Consider the following 20696-nt stretch of genomic DNA (forward strand, 5'->3'; position numbering starts at 1 on the left):
AAAATCTTAACTTCCTCGGAATAGTCAACATAGATAATTGGCATCAGTGACATTTCAATCTTGTGCAAGTACATTATGAAAAATCAACACCATTATCAGAGTCTTCTCCTTGAGAACAGAGCTGGAAGATAAAACTACTAGTAGACTTAGTGTTTCATTCATTTTCAAAAAGCAGGGTGCCCTCTGCTGTGGCGTCGCAGCAATGCAGGATGGAGCCTTTCCCAGGAAAGTCACTGAACCCATCCATGCTGCCCACGCCAAAGTCAGCCGTGTGGGGACTACTACGCTATCAGTGATGCAGACTGGCTTGATCGGGATTTTTGATCCATCCCAGTCTGTACTTGAAGAATTTTGGTGACGGACAAAGAACACGAAGGCAGCTTTTTCTCCACAACTTTTATTTAACAGTTGGTCTGTACAAAAAGTTTAGGAGGTTGCCGCCTGGATGGCCTGGCCTCTCTGCACCGACACTCGGGTGTGAGTCTTTGCCAGGTGGTCGGTGAACTCCTGAAAGGAATAAGATTTTTTTGGGTCAGCTTTAATTATGACTTGTTGGTCGACAAGTCTGCAATGAAACGAGTGCCAAGCCTTCAGACCTGGTAGGGAGACTTGGTGAAGACGGTCTCCTTCCAGAGGTCAGGGGTCAGGTAGCTGTATGTCTTTGAGATGGCGTCAAAGGTGGCCTTGGCTGGAAGACAGAAGAATTCTTAAATCCAGTTGGAACAGGTAAAACTGCAACAGCTTTTTAAGAGCCAACCGGAAGAGACCCCAGCCCTTTGTTCAATCGAGAATTACAAACGGCACATGTGAGGAGAAACAAACAACTTAATAGGAGTTGTACATTTTCATTTTTTGAAAACCTTCCAAAAGTCTAGCTTAATCTCAAAAACAACTTTGCAAAACCAGCCTCAATGGTGCGGGAAATCGAAATTGATGTGAACAAAACCAAACAGCACAACTCACGAGGAAATATTAATATTTTTACCCCCCATGAACAGCCCTTCACCGCAAGTCATACTTACCAAAGTTGCCGAGGGTGGCTGTGCACCCCCTGGCGGAGGTGTAGCAGTCATCGATTCCAGCCATCATGAGCAGCTTCTTGGGCACGGGAGCCGACACGATGCCGGTACCGCGGGGCGCGGGGATGAGCCGCACCAGCACAGAACCGCAGCGGCCCGTCACCTTGCAGGGCACCGTGTGGGGCTTGCCGATCTTGTTTCCCCAGTAGCCCCGTCTGACGGGCACGATGGACAGCTTGGCCAGGATGATGGCGCCCCGGATGGCCGTGGCCACCTCCTTGGAGCACTTGACCCCCAGGCCCACGTGGCCGTTGTAGTCGCCGATGGCGACGAAGGCCTGGAAAGACCAGCGACGTTCACTCGGGGGGGCTCCGTTGCGGGGGTCTCCGCATCCGACCTCACCTTGAACCTGGTGCGCTGACCGGCCCTGGTCTGCTTCTGGACAGGCATGATCTTCAGCACCTCGTCTTTCAAACCGGAACCCAAGAAGAAGTCGATGATTTCAGACTCCTGGAAGGTGACAAAAGATGTCGGGTGTGATTCTAAGTTTCGACATGGGCGCATTAAGCATACAGCAGTCACCAAATGAAGTGACAACTGCGTACGTGGTTTAACATTGGAGAACCTTCACAGTTCCGAGGGTGTCCGGACAGCCAGCGCCACCCGGAAGGACTCCTCTGCCATCGGGCAGACTGTACTGGACCAGGAAAAGCGGGACAACTAGACCGAGCCATGCAATAACTCCGGTCTTCAACATATCTACCCGGCACTAACTCCCGATGCGCAGTAATCAATTCAGGCGCACCCTATGTAAATATCTGCTCAATCTGTCTAATGTAATGTACACATTTATTGCACTTTTTAGTCTTGATTGAGTTTATACCAATAATTAGTTTGATGTATTTTTGTCTTTCCGCTGAATGGTCTGCACCTGATTTTTTCGTTGCAATAACAAATGTGAATCTGATTAAGTCCACCAGATCATTTTAATTAAATAAGTCTTAAACAATAGAGCAGTGCATTAACAATTTGATTCAATGATTTTTCTGTCAAACAATGAATTAAGTGAGTAATTACTGCATGTGATGGATATTTTCAGAATCAAAGAGTCAAGCATGTTTTGTTTCCCCCTTATCGTTGTTTTGCCAGCAAACGAGAGCCATGTAGGCAAAAGCAACTATCAACACGTTCAATCATTTCGAAGAGTGGATTTCCACATCCCGTAAGCAGGACCGAACTCAAAACTCAGCACTCAATAGCCAAATATGTATACAAAATCTCTCAATCAAGAAAGTGGCCCGTGTGTTCAACGAAAAAGGCATTGAGCGTAAACTTAACTGAACTAAATGTATGTTTGGACGTTCTTCATATTTAAGTGGCCTTGTTTACTTCCTAGTCGAGTTGGAAAAGCCTTTTCAAGACTACAGCGCAGAAGCTTAAATGAATCAATCCTCAGCTTATTCAGAAAAAAAAAAAAAAGACATTTTTTTACAGCTTTGACAGTTTCACGTGTGCAGCGACAACCGAGAGGCACATTTCAGTCATGACATTCAGACATTTGTGCCACAACTATTAGAACGGTCAAGCGTAGCCAATGGATAGGTTTCCAATTACGCCAATCAGATGAATTAACTATAGAAAAACAAAAACAAAACTTCACGCTTCACCCATCACCTGTGACCTCAATGACACACAAGATGGCGTAATTGGAACCCTATCCATTCAGACGGCCATTACAATAGTTCTTCCCCCCCCCCCAAAAAAAAAAAAAACAAAAACTCCCAAGTGGGCGTTTAGTCCTTCAACGAACTCACCTTGATGGGCAACGAGTAGAGATAGATCTCCTCCAGGGACTTGATCTTCATGTCCTTAACCAGGCGCCCCAGCTTGGTGACGGGCACCCACTTAAAAACAAAACAATTACAAACCAACAGTGTATACATATATATATATATACACACATTATTTCAGCGCACAGCGTCAAACAAGCTCCACTGACTTCCTTGTCCTCGGCCTTGCCGCCTCGGGCGCCGCGGCCTCTCCCGCGGCCCCTGCCTCGTCCACGGCCCCGACCGCGGCCACGGTCACCAAAGCCTCCGCGAAAACCTCCTCTACCACCGGCGTCGTCCGCCATTGCTGTGGGACAAAACACCAGACACGACCTTTGCAGTAGTCGACACTTTACAGGCGTACAAAGACGAGCGTCGCCGCCATTTTCGGGAATGCAACTACATAATCCTATCCAAAATGTGTGACAACAGATATCGATATAACCGGATTAGTAAAATAACGTGCTTTGATTGCGTATCTTGACCGTTAGTGATGAAACAGGGAAAAGGATGGGTAAGATTTTGAGCGATTCTGGGTTGAAAAGTGTGGCCTTCGCCGTACTTACGTGATGGTTGATACAGGAAGAAGGAGGAGCCAGGGACCCGGTCAGGTTTTATTCTCACGAAACATCGCGAGATTTGGAAAGAAGCTCGCTCCACATAGCGCCCCGGGAGTGGCAACTTTTCACCACGAAATGACCAAATCATAAAGCATAGTAATTATTCAAGTTCTAGACTTTCTTGCCCGGGATACGGGAACGGAATCAGCCGAAAGAAACTGACTTTCTTTTGCTGTAGTCAGCCACTTGGAGAGTAGACGGAACAAAAATAGAAACGCAGCACTTGACTTTTTGCTCCGTTTTATGTCTACGTTTCTATATTTTCTTTCTCACAAAGTCCTATTTCTCCCAAATCGATCCGGATCTTTGCACGTGAGCACTTCTTTGCCAATGAAGATAATCCCTCCAGATCACACGTCGAGATTTTGACGAGCCACTCTGATTACCTTGACTGCCCGAAATACTTCAAAGGCCGCTCGAGATGAGCACTTTTTTTTTTTTTTTTAATCACAGTAGGCAAAACATCAGGAGTTGCAAAAAGTTTTGGGACTGAGTTCTTGAAAAATTGGCCAGTGTATCAAAATATGACAAAAGTGATGAAAAGGTCAGTTTGTGTGCAGTAGAGTACTCAATTTTTTTACCCCCCCCCCCTTTTTTTTTTTTTAAAGACATATTGACATCTCCAACTTTGAAGGCAAACATATTTAGCTTTTTTTTTTTTTTTTTCCAACAAATACAATAAATGCTTGCAGCGGCAAGGAGGACTCATCTGGTAAAGCGTTGGCTTCACAGTTCTGAGTTCGATCCCGGCCCCCCCAGTTGTGTGCAGTTTGCGTCTTCTCCTCGTGCCTGCGTGGGTTTTTCTCGGGGCCCTCCCACATCCGAAAAACATGCAACATTAATTGGACAATCTAAATTAAAGGTGTGGTTGTGAGTGTTGTCTGTCTCGATGCGCCCTGCGATTGGCTGGCAACCAGTTCAGGGCGTACCCCGCCTTCTGCCCGTTGGCAGCTGGGATAGGCTCCAACACTCCCCGCGACCCTCGTGAGGATAAGCGGCAAAGAAAATGGATGGCCGGATAAATGTTTGCGTGAGGTACGATAGCTTTCTCCAATCAACACAACTCGGCTGTTTAACCCTTGTTTTATTTACGATATGAGCGGAGAAATGTTCGAAATTGACTCTCATGAATGCGATGCGACGCGATGCGACGCGATGCGAGCTTCCCCGCCCGTTCAAGCCACAACATCAAGTGAAATGAAGACATTTAGCCGTCGCTGCTCAACGCGGTCCGCGCGGTTCCGGACGTGCCCTCCCCAGAGTCCTCGTCGACCTTGTGCAGCTCGTCCATCACTCGCAGACTCTCGCATATCAGCCCGATTTGCCTCTTCACGTGCGCCATGGCGTTCTGCATCCTCGTCATCTTGCGCTGCAGGGCGGCGGCGACGGCCCCGTGGTTCCTGCTCCTGGCCCAGTACTGCCGCTTGAGGTCCATGTAGCAGTTATGCTGCGCCCGCGTGCGCGGGCACAGCACGGCGCCGCAGCCCATGCGGCACGGCTGGCGCCAGTGCTCGCAGCGGCGCGCGTGGGTCTCCAGGTCGCGGCGGAGCAGCTGCGCCCGGCACCCGGCGTGCGGACAAGGGACCACCTCGTACGAGCAGTTCAGGCTGTGGCAGTCTTGCTCCGAGAGGGGAAATGTCGCCGGGCAGCCGCGGATCTCGTTCTTACACTGGAAGAGATGAGGCACACCCCCCTTTTACCAACTGAGGGCGCGCGCTTCACATCTGTACCGCACCGCCCCAAAAATGGGGCAGTGGGAGCTAAAGCTAAAGGCGGCTCCGCACAGACCGACAACATGGACTCGACTGTATTTTTTTTCCTCAATGTGAATAAGATTATTTATAGTTGGTTGTCACTATTTTCCGTGACATTTGATTTCAAACGCAATTTGTTCAAGATAGAGACAGAATTGGCAGCACGGTGGAACGGCTGTAGCGCATTGGCCTCACAATTCCGAATCTCGAACCCTGTGGCTTTTCTCCAGGCGGGCTCTCCGGTTTCATCCCACATCCCCAAAACACGCAACATTAATTGGAAACTCTAAATTGCTCCCAGGTGTGATCACGAGTGTCTTGTCTGTCTCCATGTGCCCTGCGATCGGCTGGCGGCCAGTCCTGGGTCTACCCCGCGGCCCTCGTGAGGATAAGCGACTAAGAAAATGGTTCTAGACAGTATAATAACAGCTGACAAAGGTGTTTGAGATACAAATCATTGACATCATTGAAATAAATGGAAAAGTAATTTATCCGTTCCAGCCCCCCAAAAATATCTGTCTATTTTGAAATGGTATTCATAAGGAAAACAGCACAATGTAACAAAGGAACTTTTTCCAAACCTCATTTGAACAACTTTCTCCACCAAGTAGCAAAGAGTCATTTTTTTAAGGCTTGCCTTTATCCTCATGCGTCCGATGGACTTGCTCAATTTGAACAAGACGAAGATGGTGCAGGCGTTAATGGCTTTTCGGCAGCAGGGGCACGTCTCCTGTCTGCCGAGGACAAACGGCGGTGGACTTTAGCGGCTGCTTGGAAACATTTCCCAGCACTTTGGGTTGAGTTAGTTGCACCTCTTGAGCCACTGCAGAATACATTTCTTGCAGAAGACGTGGCGGCACGCCGCTCGAACCGGACACCGCAGGACCCCCTGGCATATGGCGCAGATGAGGTCGTAGTCCGGGGCGTCCACAAACCGCTCCACGTCGTAGCCGCTGCTCCGCGATGACGCCTCCGCGTCCGTCTGGAGGGCGACGACGTCGACGTCAGGAGGTTGAGGCAGACGGTAGGGAGACGATCGCGTCGTTAATGCACGCGTCTTCTTGCGCAAAACTGGAAAACTGCGGCAGACTTACCATTTGGCAAGCACGGGCAACTGCCTGGCGCCTCGAGACTTCCAGGAGCTTCCAAACGTCTCATCAAAACTGTTTTCAAACAATGATTTTGACACTGTAGTCTTAATTGGTGTGTCTGAAAACATCCAAAAGCTTAGAAAAAGCTCCTAATGGTTTCAAGTGGCCGCCCTTCTCTTCTCACGCAATGGACTAGTCCATCTCCGACTTGATTAACGAAGAGGGCGGGTCACAAAACAAAGTTGCATTTCAAACCGTCCATACAGTATTTCAATTTCAACTGCTAAACTTGAAAAAAAAAAAAAAAACAAACCACGTAATTTGAATGTATATTGCTCGTTTGCAATGATCTTAACCAGTATTGGAAACAAACAAAAAGTGTGCCAAACAAATATGAGCGCCCATCTCAGAGATGTCACGCTTTGGCGACCCCTGACGGGACAAGCCGAAAAAACCTACTTATTGCACTTGAAAATGAAGTTACACTGTGTGTTAGAAATTGAAGGGCAACTTGACTGGAAGATTGTGAAATTGTATTGAGTTCTTTAGAAACTCCGTATTATGCTCCCTGACAATTCAATTCCATTTCCCGTGACGGATATTTGAGGAGAGCAAGACACACAAGCCCAACGGGTTCCCCTCCTTGGGCTGTTGTTCTGGAAAGTTGTGTGACTGTCAACAGTCAGTGTTCTTCGTTTCATGGGAAGACACATGTTGAACGCACGTGTCACGGTCACGGATTTCAAACCCCTCATACAAAAGAAAGAATAATCACACAAAATCGTTGTATTGAGGAACCAAACTGTTGTTTCGAATCCCATCAGTTAAAGCGGTAAAGAAAGGCTCTCTACTCACCATGTTGTGGCTTTCCACACGTTGCGTTTGCAGCGTCACTCACTCGCGGCGTTGCCTTCACGCTCGTGTTATCGTCCTGACAAAACGGGCATACGTGAACATTCCTGACAAAACGTGCATACAAATGACTGCAGTCAATAGCGACGACGGGGGGGCTCGTTCTTTCCTTTCCCTGCCCTTCTAGCAGCAAGCAAACTGAACGGGAATGACGGGAATGAACTCACTGTTGGAATGACGAAAATTCCCTGCCTGACATCTCACTGAATATTCAAAGGAACGCACAGTTACATTTTAAGTGTTCTGATAAGATAAACTACAGTCCTTAAAATAACGCCACATTGTCAAGTAAGATTGACTACTAAATAATGGTGCGTTCACGTTCCAACTCGGATCTCAGACTTCCAGCGTATCACAATGAAAAAAGATTCCAGAACATTGCAGACCGCCAACACTGTGTTGGACAAACAAACAAACAAACAAACAATCTGAACTAACCTGCTACGTATGTCACCACAGAATAATGATCTAATGACCTTCAGATAATACTGTATGCGTGTGTGTGTGTATATATATATATATATATATATAATATATATATATATATATAATATATATATATATATATATATATATATATATATATATATATTATATATATATATATATGTAGTGTACGTTTAATTTAAAAAAAAAACGGCCACTGACCCGCAAAAGGATATGACGTTTACATAACCGGGGAACTCAATCTGGCCAATCAGCATCCTAGTGTGTGGTGACGTATAATATATGCGACTCTCATATCAACATGCGGGGAAGATGCGTCGACCGGAGCCAACGTGCGGACTAACGAAACATCCCATTCATTGAACGAAATAGACGAATACGAACAAGTTTGCCCTTTAACCCGAGAATCATGGCGAATGTCAACTTTCACTTCAAAACAAAGTAAGTTTGCCAACAGGTGGTGACTTGGCTCGCTAAGTTTAGCTAAGCTAATTGTAGCAACAACTCATAATTGTGTCATCCTTTTACAGTTATGCTGTTTCGAGTAAAATCGAGCCATTCTATAAAGGAGGAAAAGTGCAGGTATGCTCCCAGGTTGCATTTATCCAATATCGTCGTCCACATGTAAGAAGGATAAAGATGTTTGCATGTCAAATTTAGTCCATTTACCTTATGCTTGATTTTCTCCGACAGATCAGCAAAGATGAGCAATACATCTTTTGCATGTGTGGCTCTCGTGTCAATGTTTTGGAAATCAGTACAGGGAAGGTCGTCCACAGCATTGAGCACGTAAGGCCGAATCGCAGTCACACGGTAATCTGACATTTGCTTTTTGTTGAAATCATTCCGTCTCGTGTCTGCAGGATGATCAAGAGGACATCACATCGTTTGCGCTTAGCTGTGATGACGAGGTAAGCTTGCATATGCAGTACGTTGTTTTGGCATCAGTCATGGACAAAAACACCATTTTCTGTCTTTGTGGAAGTATTCAGTCAGTGGTATTGTTTGTCATCTTTCCACAGATGTTGGTAACAGCCAGCAGAGCGCTCCTCCTTAAGCAGTGGGACTGGAGGCAAGCAAAGTGTACTCGCTCCTGGAAGGCCATACATACTATTCCTGTAGCCAGCATGACTTTTGACTCCACCTCCACGCTCTTGGCCACAGGTCACCACGATTAATAATAAGCAGCTGTTATTTTTCCGTCGCCCAAAGCGATTTTCATAACGTGCCGTTGTTTGCTTTTAGGCGGTTGTGATGGCACTATCAAACTCTGGGACGTGGTCAAGCAGTACTGCACCCACAACCTGAAAGGCTCTTCAGGTGTTGTACAGTAAGTCAGAATCTTCCAATTTGTGTGCTGTTGTTCTTATTTCCGGATGCGCTTGTCATTGCCATCCTATGTCTGCAGCCTGGTGGAATTCCACCCAGACACCGAGCGTCTGCAGCTCTTGTCGTCCTCGGCGGACTGCGCCATCCGGCTTTGGGACCTGCGCACCAGCCGGTGTGCGTTTGTGCTTCAGAGCCACTACAGCGCCGTCACTTCCCTTAGCTTCAGCCCTGACGGTGACACCATGGTCAGGTACAAATGGAACGCTGGACCAATCGGATCAAAGCTAATTTACGATTACAATATTCATTTTCAACCATCCATTGTCTAAGCTGCTTATCCTCACAAGGGCCACGGGAGTGCTGGAGCCTATCCCGGCTAACTTTGGGAGAACGGTGGAGAATTGTATAGAGCTGATGGTTTTTTTTTTTTTTTTTTTGTGGTGGGGGGGGGCATAAACTGGTACTCCTTGATGCATTCTACACATTCACCACTTTCACGGCGTCTGCTATTGAGAAGTAAATGGTACTTTTACTCTGTTAAAATGAATTCAATGTTGCGTGCTATTTATTTACCAGTTATTGCTTATTTGTCAAGTATTGAGTACGCAAGTCTATGACTCCCGCTTCCCGCATAGGAACAACTGTGTCAATCCATTTTCCGCGCGAGTGACGTCCCATGACACGACACAAGAAAGTAACACGACCTCACATGTCGGCCACTTTTGGCTCGGCTGATTGTCGTGCCAAGGTTGCGGACACGTCGGGAAGGTTGCGGTGGAATCACCATGAGGGAAATGGCGAGCTACTGTGAGGATGAGCGGCTCAGATATTGGATGGATACATGGCTTCCTCTTTCCTGCCATGTGTGAAATGTCTCGTGTTTTTATGTTGTCACCACGTTCGATTGTAGTTCAGGGAGAGATAAGATCTGCACAGTGTGGGATCTGAAGAGTTGGACAGCTAAGAGAACTGTACCCATATATGAGGTAAGACGATGCCAGTTTTTGTTTGTTTAAAAAAAGAATAGTGCATTAATACCTGTGTCGTTTCCTTTGCGTCCAGGCTGTGGAGGGTGTTGTGATCCTGCCCGCCGAAACAGACCTCTCTGAAATTGGAGTCAAGAACAAAGACTTGCATTTCATCACAGCTGGCAGCAAAGGTTGAACTCTGACCTGCTCCCAAATGTCCTAGCGGTATTTTCACAGTCGGTGTCCCATGAAAACTCTTCCCAACTGGCTCCCGCAGGGCTGTTGAGAGTGTGGGAGGCCAGCACGGGCCGCTGTGTCTACAAGCAGCCCCTCCCGTCCTCCGAGGACGAGGACGAGGAGGAGAAGCGTGACGACGACCCCCGCGGTCTGAGGTACTTGCTTCAGCTGCCCGCCTCCGCCAGGCTCGCCACCGTCACTGCGGAGCACAACATTGTCCTCTACCGGCTGGCTGATCTCAGCACACGGCAGCAGGTGAGCCGCCAATCACGGCTGTCCCGACGCCCCTTTTTTTCGGTCTTTCTGGGTAAGAGAGAAATCCAGAAATACAAGGTCCGCCTTTCAGTCGCCATTGCTCAGAATATCCATCTAATGAAGCTTTTGGATCTGATTAGGTTGTAAGGTTCTTGTCCGGTGACTCTTTTCTTTCAAATAGTCTCCTAGTTGGGGTTGAGCAGTCTCATTGCCCAAACAAATTAATTTCAGTTCTTCCTAAAGTAAGAAATCGATTTGTTTTGAGTGGTAACCTCCAAAAAATACTGCTCTAAAATGAGTTCCTTCTCACAGTTTGTGGGTTACAGCGACGAGGTTCTGGACGTAAAGTTCCTGGGTCAAAGCGACAGCCACATTGTGGTGGCCACCAACAGCCGCCAGCTCAAAGTCTTTGAGCTGCTCACCAACAGCTGCCAGATCCTCTACGGGCACTCGGGTGAGGCGCCAGCAGATGGCGACGTGTGCGCACACCTTGCAATGCGGTAACCGTCAGATTGAAAGCAATACTAGCCTGCGTTTGTCCCTGCTCGCACTTATGTAACCGAGCTCCCATCTAGCCGAGCTTGTAGCCATCCGAGCATTTTAGCTTTCCTAGCCTAAGCTGTCTTGTACCGAACCAAAGTTTCCACCGAGCTTAGTTTGAGCCCAATCCAGAGGCAAAAAATCGTCGGCATCCACCCCACTGGAAACTGTAGTCGTGGTCTAGAGTCTCAGACCAGACCAGACCAGACCGGGAGGAGCAGCGCAAAGACCGCAGAATTGAAACGGAAATTGTGGAGACAGCGGTTCTCTTCTTTACAGAACATACATTTAAAGACACACACGCACGACATTTGTTGTCTTTTTGGAATGGAGCCTTGCACTTTGTGAGTTACGGGAATTTCCCGTGTCTTTTTAATAGTAGTTGTGTGTTTAAGGAACATGCAAGCGGAATCTCAAAGATGCACCGTTTTATACTTTTAGTCACGTGAACATTTATTGTAAACCTTATTTATAACAGTCAGGCTGGTGCCGCAATAGCGGGAACATGACACAAGCCGGAAATGTCCTGACGCGGTATCTCGGGTATTGCCCCAGAATTGGGACACCGCTACTATTTTACGCAATGTCCAAGATAATGGAGTGATTAACTGCTGAATGGGCCTCTTGTTCTCTTTTTCCGTCACGTTTTCCCCTCACAGATACCGTCCTGTCTTTGGACGTCTTTAAAAAAGGCTTGGTCTTTGCAAGCTGCGCAAAGGTGAGCGCACACCTGCGTGTGGCGCAATTCCGACAAGGCGCGCGCACGACAGTAACGCGTGCTCGTCATTCCACAGGACCGGTCGGTGCGCGTGTGGCACATGGACGCCGGCAGCGGCCGCGTCCGCTGCGTGGCCCGCGGCCGCGGCCACGCCGACGCCGTGGGCTCCATTTCCTGTTCCAGGTAACGAGCGTCCCGCGGGATGCGCGTCACTTTTGAGTTGTGGCTGTGAAGGGGGGAAGTCACCATCGTCACCCTGAGCCCGACCCCATTGAGAATCTGTGCCGCAGCTTTAAATTTCTTTCCAAGCATACAGTTGTATTTTATTTCATTATACACACAGATTGGCGGCAATATTTTTTGCATGCTCTCTCTCTCCCTTCCTCCCTCTCTTATATAGGATACTGTTGTATACGTACTACATTTTGCAGAAGGGTCAACACGTACCTTCCACCATTTAAAGTGCCGGATAAACCCCAAATAGAGTTCAGTTCAGTTGTATTTTGCGCAAATAAAGAAAACATCAGCATTGTTAGTTTTGATTATTAAAAAAACAAAATGTGAGCCTAATGTAATGGTTAATAAATGTATTTTGTGTAAATTGCATTGGTCAGGGCTGCCAAACTCTATTTTAGTAGTTATGATTTCACTCAGTGGACTGTTATGACTTTCAAAATGTTTCATTATTTGATAAACAAGACACTGATTTTGAAAACTAGCAATCAAAAATGTTGTAGGCAGGATTTGATGGGGAAAATTGCTTTTAACATCTGTCACAAGTGCAGAAGGGTTGTGCAAAAGAGCAAAACCATTTGGCAAGAAACCAATTATTTGAGTCGGTCACATAAAATGAGGTGACGGCTGTAGCAAAGACGACTAAGGAAAATGTGTCCAATCATGTTGTTTTTGTTTGTTTGCACTGTACTTCTTGGACACCAACGCTTGTTTTTGCTTTTGTGGGCGTGCAGGATGAAGACGTCCTTCGTGGTGTCCGGCAGTCAGGACTGTACCATCAAGGTGTGGGACCTCCCCCCAGACTTGCTCGCCGCCGGCACGGAGTTGCACCAGCTAACTGCGCGGGCCACAGAGAAGGCGCACGATAAGGTAGGCGATGAGCGGGAGCAAGCGACAAAGACGGCTGCGATGCTCTGCAATTTATTTGTTCAGTTGCCAAATGTAGCAAGCGTCGTCGTCGTCGTCGTTCAGCCCCGCAAACCACTTCCGTCGTTTCCAGTTCAAACATGCGACTATTGCGTGGATGACGGAACGTCCGCCACACACTTTTCTCTTCGGCTCGGCCATTTGTGTGTGGAGTTTGGATGTTCTCGCTGCGCTCGTGAGCGTTTTCTGCGGGTGCGCCGCCCTCGTTCCCCATCCGTAAAAGATGCGGACAAGCGCTATGGAAATTGGATCGAGCAAATAATCTGCTTCTTTTTCTAAAACTGTACATTGATGATAATAGCGAAACAGAAAATGCGGGTAATTACCAATGCTTAGAATTGCATAAAATTTCCCAATAATTGAAATTGTTGTAATGCGGGTAAAGGTGGCGAACCGGAAGCGTGAACTGATGGGGGCGGAAGTTAGACGAATATGAGTCTGATACATACAAATGTTCCTCTTTCCCACAGTGATTTGTCCAGTTGACATAAATAGTGGAAAAAAAGTTTAGAAACAATTTATTTTGGTCTTGTTTTATTTATTTTTTGTTATACGTCACAAAAACTTGACTTTGGGTATGTGTACTTTTTCCGTCCACTGTAATGTAACGACCGCCGGCCGGCCGGAGCCGCTTTTGGACGACGTCGTGCTCAATGACCGACGGTCAATTGGGACCGAAAACGTTGCGGTCACGGAGCAACGAGGACTGCTGGAAATCTGCCAATGATTTTTTTTTTTTATTTTTTTTTCCCCCTGTGACAATTGTGAAAAGGAGGCAGAAGCCCTCTTGTATTTTTAGGGCTTGATAGTCCAGTGGAGCCACCCTAGAGGTGGATGAAAAACAGAAAAAACGAGGCGGCCACGCAACAGGTGCCGCTTTTCAGAGGTTTACTTCGAGGGAAGAGACAAATCGAGTCAAGTGTGCTCACGCCCGTAAAATCCGTAATAAAGTACAAACACAAAAAGGCCAACTGGAGAAAATGGGGGAAAAAAAAATCATTCCAAGCATTTTCTTTCAAATATGGAGACTATTTGCTCCACCCCAAAAATCTTTCATTCATTCGAGTGACGTATTGGTATCTACCACAATGGGGGAAAAAAAAAAAAACGGAAGGGCGTCGCATTCTTACATGGTTGATATTTGAAACTCGAGTCAAAAGGGCGAGTTTCATTCTTGACACTCATAGTGTTGCGCATGCCACCTCATTTGTTGGAGGCGTTTATTTTTATTTTTATTTATTTTTTTTTTTTTTTTAGTTTCAGGAAGGGGGAAGACACAAAATATTGTCTGCATTCAGGATTGTCAGACGTCTACAACACGCACGCAGGAACGCTGACACAAAAGACAACAGCGACATTGTCATCTGAGCGGCTCGGACTAACGAATGAACCACATTTAATATACGTCTGATATCATGACTTCAAATATTTGAACATGGGCAAAAATACTCGCTCGGGACGTGACTTCATATGTCTGTTCAAGTGCATCTCGATGAATATTGCATTCACAGAGGAAACTGAGGACTTTATTATGACCAAATTTCACCACCGTGTAACTGATTTTAATATGGAAATGAATTTGGAATTGACCTTCTGAAAACGGTTTTCTTGTCCTGAATCCAACTGTACAATTTATGAGTTTCATTTTCGGAATGAATGAAAACTCTTTTGACAGTGAATGATAATTATGTATTGCCAAAAGTATTCACTCAGCTTGTGGGTGAGGAAGCGGCAGCCTCCTCCGTAAACGTGTGAGCAATTCCCAAATTCCGGGAAAATGGCCGTGCGGCCGGCGGCTCGTCGGTCGTCTGAAAGTTTGTGCGCTTGCATGTTGACCTCTTGAAAGGTGATCCCCGAAAGGCCAAATTGTTTCCCTCCAGGACGTCAACAGCGTGGCCGTTTCGCCCAACGACAAACTGCTGGCGTCCGGTTCTCAGGACCGCACGGCCAAGCTGTGGTCGCTGGCGGGCGAGGGGACGCCGGAGCCGCTGGGCGTGTTTCGGGGCCACCGGCGCAGCGTCTGGGCCGTCTGCTTCTCGCCCGTCGACCAGGTGCTGGCCACCTCCTCCGCGGACGGCGCCGCCAAGCTGTGGAACCTGCAGGACTTCAGCTGTCTCAAGGTAGGTCGCGGGTCGCTCGGGCCCAGGTCAGATGAAGCCCGACGGGCCTGACGTCCGAGTGCTGTCTCGCTTAGACCTTCGAGGGCCACGACGCGTCCGTGTTGAAGGTCACCTTTGTGAGCCGAGGCACTCAACTGCTCAGCAGGTAAATCTGCTCTTGCACTTCAAAGAAAAATGGCAAATCATTGGAAACCAGCATTATCATTTCGATGCGATTCTGAGTTTGCGGGTTCAAATCCGGCCAAGCGTGTGTGTGTGTGTGTGTCCCCCCCCCCCCCCCCTGTGGCTTTGCGGCTTTTCTCCGGGCACACGTGAAGACTGTAAATGGCCCGGAGGTGTCCTTGAATGCCTTTTTACGATTGGCTGGGATGGGCTCCAGCACGTGTGAGGAGAAGCCGTACGGAAAATGAAAGGATGCGCCAATATGCCTGTACGGTATATTTCTAAGTTTGCGTCTTGGATGGACAGATCCGCACACTTGCAACTGACTCTACGTAGCACGGGCAAAGAAAAAGAAAGAAAGTTACCAAATGGCATCTGTGAACCCCCCCCCCAATTCCCTCCCCGTAGCGGCTCGGACGGTTTGGTGAAGCTGTGGACCATCAAGACCAACGAGTGCGTGAAGACGCTGGACGCCCACCAGGACAAAGTGTGGGGGCTCCACAACAGCAGGAAGGACGACAAGATGGTGACCGGGTCAGCCGACTCCATCATCACCGTCTGGACGGTGAGGGAGGTTCTCCTCTTATGAGTCGACGTCATTTTTTTGACACCACCAGTGACCCCATTTCAACACCGTTGTGGTCATAACAGAACATTTGAAAGAATCCGTGCGCACTTGCCTAAAACGCAGGGAAACGGCTACACGCTGGTCCGCAAGGGGGGGAGACATGAAGTGTCATTTTTTTTCCATCCAATTTCTGCACTTAAGGACGATTTAAGAGTTTTTGGAAAGTGGGAGGAAAAGAAAACGCACAAGCCACAAATTCCAACTGTGAACATTAGAACTGTGAGGCAAAAAATATTTTCAATCTCTTTCGTGTTTGGTCGTAAAAGTGCAGAGCCCTTCAAGGGAACTGGGGGGGCGTGACTTTTTTTTTTTTTTCCTCAAAATGGGTATTTCTCATTCGGACTTCCGGAGATTTTTTTTTTTTTTATATATATATATATATTTATACTTGGCGAATAAAGCGGATTATGTTATCATAACAAAAATCAAATGAATATCAGCACGATAACTTGACTACAGTACTCTTACACCACCTGGTTTAAAAAAAAAAAAAAAAATGCAACCAGTTTTTTTTTTTTTTTTTTCCCTATTAATAACTTTGCACCCGTCTTGTGTTCTGAGACTTTTTCACTAATCCGAACGAACGTGTCCTTGCGTCGTTCACCAGGACGTGACGGAAGCGGAGCTTGCCGAGCAGCAGGCCAAGCGAGAGGATCAGATCATCAAGTAAGTCACCGTATTTGTGGCCCAAAATTGAAAATAGTGTTTGCAAAGGTCCAAGGACGTCCGTTTTCTGTCTCACGGGTCGCCTGCGCTCACTGTCGACGTTTCGTAAGCTTAAAAAAAAAAAAAAAAAAAAAACGTTTTGTCAGATGAAGTAGAACAAAGCATGTAAAGCGACACGAGCGGGTAACAGGATCCATATCAGCCTTCCGAGGAAGAACGACTTCCCGGTCTTGGCCTTGTCTCGACACTTGATCTGACTTTACGTAATGATGACGAAGCTTCTTTGTCGTCGTCTTGTGGGAAAAAGTGGCTGTTATATAACTGGCTGTCATTTGCTTTTAAAACCTTCAGTTGCGATTCAGGACAATTTGTTTCATCCAAATTCGCAAGAACAACAGCAAAAGGCGTTTTGTCGCCGGCATGCACCCCGGGAGGAGAACCGAGCCCCTTTCCAGACCTCCGTGAGGCCAGATGCTCTCCGTTGCAAAGTCGTTGATTATTTCAGGAATTGGTGGTCAAAAGAAACGTGTGCGCCCCTCCCCCCCCCACACACACACACACACACACACACACACACACAAGTGACAGAAGCTCGCAGTGAAAATGAAAAAAGCAAACTTTGTGTCAAGGCCAATTGATAAATGGTTGAGAAATCTCTCGTCTCCCGTGTTGAAATTCAGTTTTTTGTTTTTTTGTCCTTCCCCGTTTGTGTGAAGGCAGCAGGAGTTGTCCAACCTGCTCCATGAGAAGAAATACCTGAAAGCGCTGGGCCTCGCCATCTCGTTGGACCAGCCGCACACGGTGCTGTCTGTCATCAAAGGTACTGAAAAGCTTTTCAAAGCGCTTTGCAGCGGGAGAAAACGGGAAGCCTCCCTGCGACTTACTTCCATCACGCACGCAATTAATCCTTCACTCGTCAGCCTGTCATCTGCTGCGTTGCTGACGAGAGGATGCCAAAGTTGTTTGTTTTGCCCTTTGACCCCAGTGGAAGAGGACAGAAACATTCAGGCCAAAAGTCGCTTGTATTTGCACGCTGAGAAATCCTTTCACCTCAAATCCGACGTGAGCTTCTGGCCGGATTAGATTTTTATTGCTTTGTCTACGTGCTGGAGGTCACGTCCACGAGTAACAATGTGGTTCCGCAGGTTCCTGCCAAGTACTGTACGTTAGGGACTGAGCTCGTCGGCGTACACGTCGGGTGCGAGCGCGGCGACGCGCTCGTCGTAATTGACGCGTTCCGACTTGTGTTCCTCGCAGCGATCCGTCAAACTGAAGAGGGTGAGGGTGGCGACCTTCTGGAGGAGACCCTTTTGAAACTTCGAGTGGATCAGAAAGGTATCCTCCGTGTCCTCTCAACCCTGAGCCCGCTTGCCACACCCCCTCGGATAGGTGACAATCTAAGGACGGAGCGTGTGATTTATTCTATTCATGTCACTCAAAATAGACTTTAAATGTATTGAAAGTATTCCTGAGTGCCTCCCCTCACAGTTGGAAGCCACTGCGTGTTGACTTCTGGCTAGTTTAAGTTTCAGTTTAGACATAAAAGCGAATTTTAACAACCGAACCTCTTTATCATTTCATCTGGCAGGTTAGCACAGTTGCGAGGGCCGGGGGTTCAAATCCCGGTTTTTTTAGCGTGTTCTCCCCGTGCCTGCGTTTGCTTTTTTGCGGGTACGCCGCTTTCCTTGCGCAGCCAAAAAAACACGCGTGGTAGGCTGATTGAAGACTTTAAATTGTGCATAGGTGTGGGCAAATGCTTGAGTTGTTTTCTATGTGCCCTGCGATTGGCCGGCGACCAGTTGAGGGCGTAGAAGATAGCTGGGAAAGGCTCCGGGAGAAGCCCGACAGAATATGGATGCAAAGTCCACCGTTTTAATGCTAATGTATCATTAAAAAAAAAAAAAAAAAAAACCACCATAGAAGGCCTCATGGAAATGAGCGTAGATTCATTTTTCATTTCCAGAGAGAGAATCCCAAAATCCACGCAGGCATCTCTTTGCTCTGCTCTCTGCCGTGCCGGAAAGGAAAGGAACAACTCCTCTTGCTAGTTGCCTTGCCTTCTCCTAATTTTCCTCGGCGCTACCTGAAAAAAAAAAAGAAAACGCAAATGAACTTCATTCGATAACTTGGGCAGTTTTTCCAAATGACCTTGAACCGGCGACACGAATGCATTGCAAATGATTTTTGAGGAATGCGTGACTTCCCGCTGCTGTGCTCTCGCTCAGAGTCGCTGCTGCGCTACTGCGGCGTGTGGAACACCAACGCCAGGAACTGTCTGGATGCCCAGGTGGTCCTCAAGGTTCTGCTCACGCATCTCCCGCCTGACCAGCTGCTGCGGTACCGGGACGCCCGCGCCGTCCTGGAGGGCCTCATACCGTACACGGGTCAGCACATTTGCACAGCGCGTTGGTGACTTGAGCCACTTCGCCGTTATTACCATTCATCTCATCACAGTTATAGAAACCATTGATACAATAGAAAAAACACAATGTTCGATGAAGCACTTCACAGTTAATATTTATCGGCTAACGTGATGAAGTTGGGGAGTGGGGGGAGAAGCGGCAGTCAAACAGGCCAACATCCGAGGGCCGAAGGACTCCTTTCATACCAGGCCTGGTTTAACCCTCTGCAACCGTGTCAAAATAAGCTCAAAGGTGACAATGCTGTAACTATGTTATACTAATACGATAAGTAATACTACTTTACTGTCTCCAGCGAGGGCGTTCCAGAGTACTAGAGCACAAATAGAAACCGCATTCTCGTGCTGATTTTCTCCATAGTTGAGCAGGCAAATGTAATCAAAATTTCATCTGTAGCATTTAAATTTCAAATGTAAACGTGGCGAACTGGTGAACCGTGTGACATGTTTTGGAGGAGGGGGGGGGGGGGGATTGAATTGAATTGAGTTTGTGCACGCCCTGAAAAAACTCACCAGCAATGATTTCAAAGCAGTGAAGATATCTGGCATGTGCAAGTATGTGTTGGATGGAAGGCGCCCCCACCCAGAAAAAAATCTCACTTATGTTCTCTCCCCCCCCCCCCCTCCCCCTCAGAGAGACACATGCAGAGGATTGGCCGACTGCTGCAGGCGTCCATGTTCCTGAACTACATGTGGCAGAAGATGCGAGTAGCCGGAGCGCCGCCCAGGTGAGGGCCGCTCGCCAAATACGCGCACCGTATGAGTCTAATGGTAACGACGCATCCTCTCTGTTAGCTTTGGCCAAGATGAAGAAATGGACGCCTCCCCGCTCGCCCCCGAGCCCGTCTTTATGATCGACGAGGAGACGACAGAGGGCGGCGGCCGAAACGACCGCGTCGCGGACGACAGCGGCAGCGACGAAGATCCGAATTGCGCCGCTGAGGAGGAAGAGGCCGCCGACGAGGTGAAAGTCGCCGCAAACGGCCGCCGCCGCCCGGAGAACGGGGCCGAGGAGAGTTCTGACGAGGAGTCGGATCAAATGGCCGACGACGACGCCAAATGTGTGCCGGCCTCCTCTTACCCGCAACGCTCGCTGAGTGCGTTCATGAAGGTCGCTCATTAGCTGCAGACGTTTAATGGGGGGACGGACCGAGGAATAAGAACTGGCGCCAACATCCGGACTGTACGCCGCCTCCTACCTGCGGCGTTTACCAACAACGGCGGCATTGTTCCGCGCGATTGCCAAGCTCCTCCGCAGTCATGCGAGATAAGCAGATTTTTTTTTTCTTTGTCAGAATTACGAAATAACCATCTTGTTCTTTCTAATTAAAATCAAACCGGTCGGATCGGAATACAAAAGTGGACCAGTGTCTTGAAATGTTCTTTTTCCATAACGAGGAGGCAAATGTGGGACTCTTGCATCGCTGCAGCTGATGCGGGACCAGCCGGGGGGCGGGGAAAGAATCACAACACAATGCAAGGAAAACGACAAATAGTATTTTCGCTGGTGGTTTGCGTATTTCCACTTTGGTTAACTGGTCTGGGATGAGGAGAAGGCAAAAAAAAAAAACCTTGAACCAGCAGTTACATAAAGGTCACGGCTGACCTTTGTGCAGCTGGCGCGGGATTGGCCGGGCCAAAAGGTTCCGGATGAAGTACCGTAGCAATGGGACGGTTGGCGATGCGGTGAGAAAATAATGGCGCGTCGTGTGGTGGTTAGCGTTCAGACAGCCGGCGAGGAAAGCGATTTCCAATCCCAAATGTGGGAAAGGAAGAAATAAAAACGTGCTTGTGCACGTGGCGTCTTTCCGCCGAAATGAC

General features: G+C 47.8%; 3 protein-coding genes across 5 annotated transcripts; 1 reads left to right on the top strand and 2 right to left on the bottom strand.

Moving 5' to 3' along the window:
* Positions 1-379: 379 nt before the first annotated feature.
* Positions 380-3542, bottom strand: rps2 (ribosomal protein S2). Its single transcript, XM_061846382.1, has 7 exons — positions 3415-3542; positions 3019-3155; positions 2834-2923; positions 1422-1529; positions 1023-1356; positions 597-688; positions 380-507 (listed from the first exon to the last, which is right to left on the bottom strand). Exons 2-7 carry the CDS (start codon positions 3151-3153, stop codon positions 427-429), a joined length of 840 nt encoding a protein of 279 aa, XP_061702366.1. The 5' UTR covers positions 3154-3155; positions 3415-3542; the 3' UTR covers positions 380-426.
* Positions 3543-4539: 997 nt separating this feature from the next.
* Positions 4540-7919, bottom strand: rnf151 (ring finger protein 151). Of its 3 annotated transcripts, none has more exons than XM_061846905.1 (6): positions 7874-7919; positions 7169-7244; positions 6317-6385; positions 6035-6204; positions 5860-5956; positions 4540-5137 (listed from the first exon to the last, which is right to left on the bottom strand). In XM_061846905.1, the coding sequence occupies exons 3-6, from the start codon at positions 6317-6319 to the stop codon at positions 4676-4678; spliced, it is 732 nt and encodes a 243-aa protein (XP_061702889.1). In that variant the 5' UTR covers positions 6320-6385; positions 7169-7244; positions 7874-7919; the 3' UTR covers positions 4540-4675. The 3 variants fall into 3 exon arrangements, with proteins under 3 accessions (XP_061702889.1, XP_061702887.1, XP_061702888.1); XM_061846903.1 differs by lacking the exon at positions 7874-7919 and adding an exon at positions 7664-7723; XM_061846904.1 differs by lacking the exon at positions 7874-7919 and adding an exon at positions 7393-7617.
* A 17-nt stretch (positions 7920-7936) lies between these two features.
* On the top strand, positions 7937-20237 carry tbl3 (transducin beta like 3). Its single transcript, XM_061846902.1, has 23 exons — positions 7937-8113; positions 8203-8254; positions 8366-8461; positions 8536-8583; positions 8695-8836; positions 8918-9002; positions 9081-9251; positions 9912-9987; positions 10064-10160; positions 10247-10461; positions 10774-10915; positions 11661-11719; positions 11796-11902; positions 12688-12823; positions 14761-15000; positions 15075-15145; positions 15571-15727; positions 16398-16456; positions 17173-17276; positions 17714-17791; positions 18682-18840; positions 19510-19603; positions 19671-20237. The coding sequence occupies exons 1-23, from the start codon at positions 8082-8084 to the stop codon at positions 19996-19998; spliced, it is 2748 nt and encodes a 915-aa protein (XP_061702886.1). The 5' UTR covers positions 7937-8081; the 3' UTR covers positions 19999-20237.
* The last annotated feature ends 459 nt before the right edge of the window (positions 20238-20696 follow it).

The sequence above is a fragment of the Syngnathoides biaculeatus genome, chromosome 16 (genome assembly GCF_019802595.1).
Source record: "Syngnathoides biaculeatus isolate LvHL_M chromosome 16, ASM1980259v1, whole genome shotgun sequence".
NCBI lineage: Eukaryota > Metazoa > Chordata > Actinopteri > Syngnathiformes > Syngnathidae > Syngnathoides > Syngnathoides biaculeatus.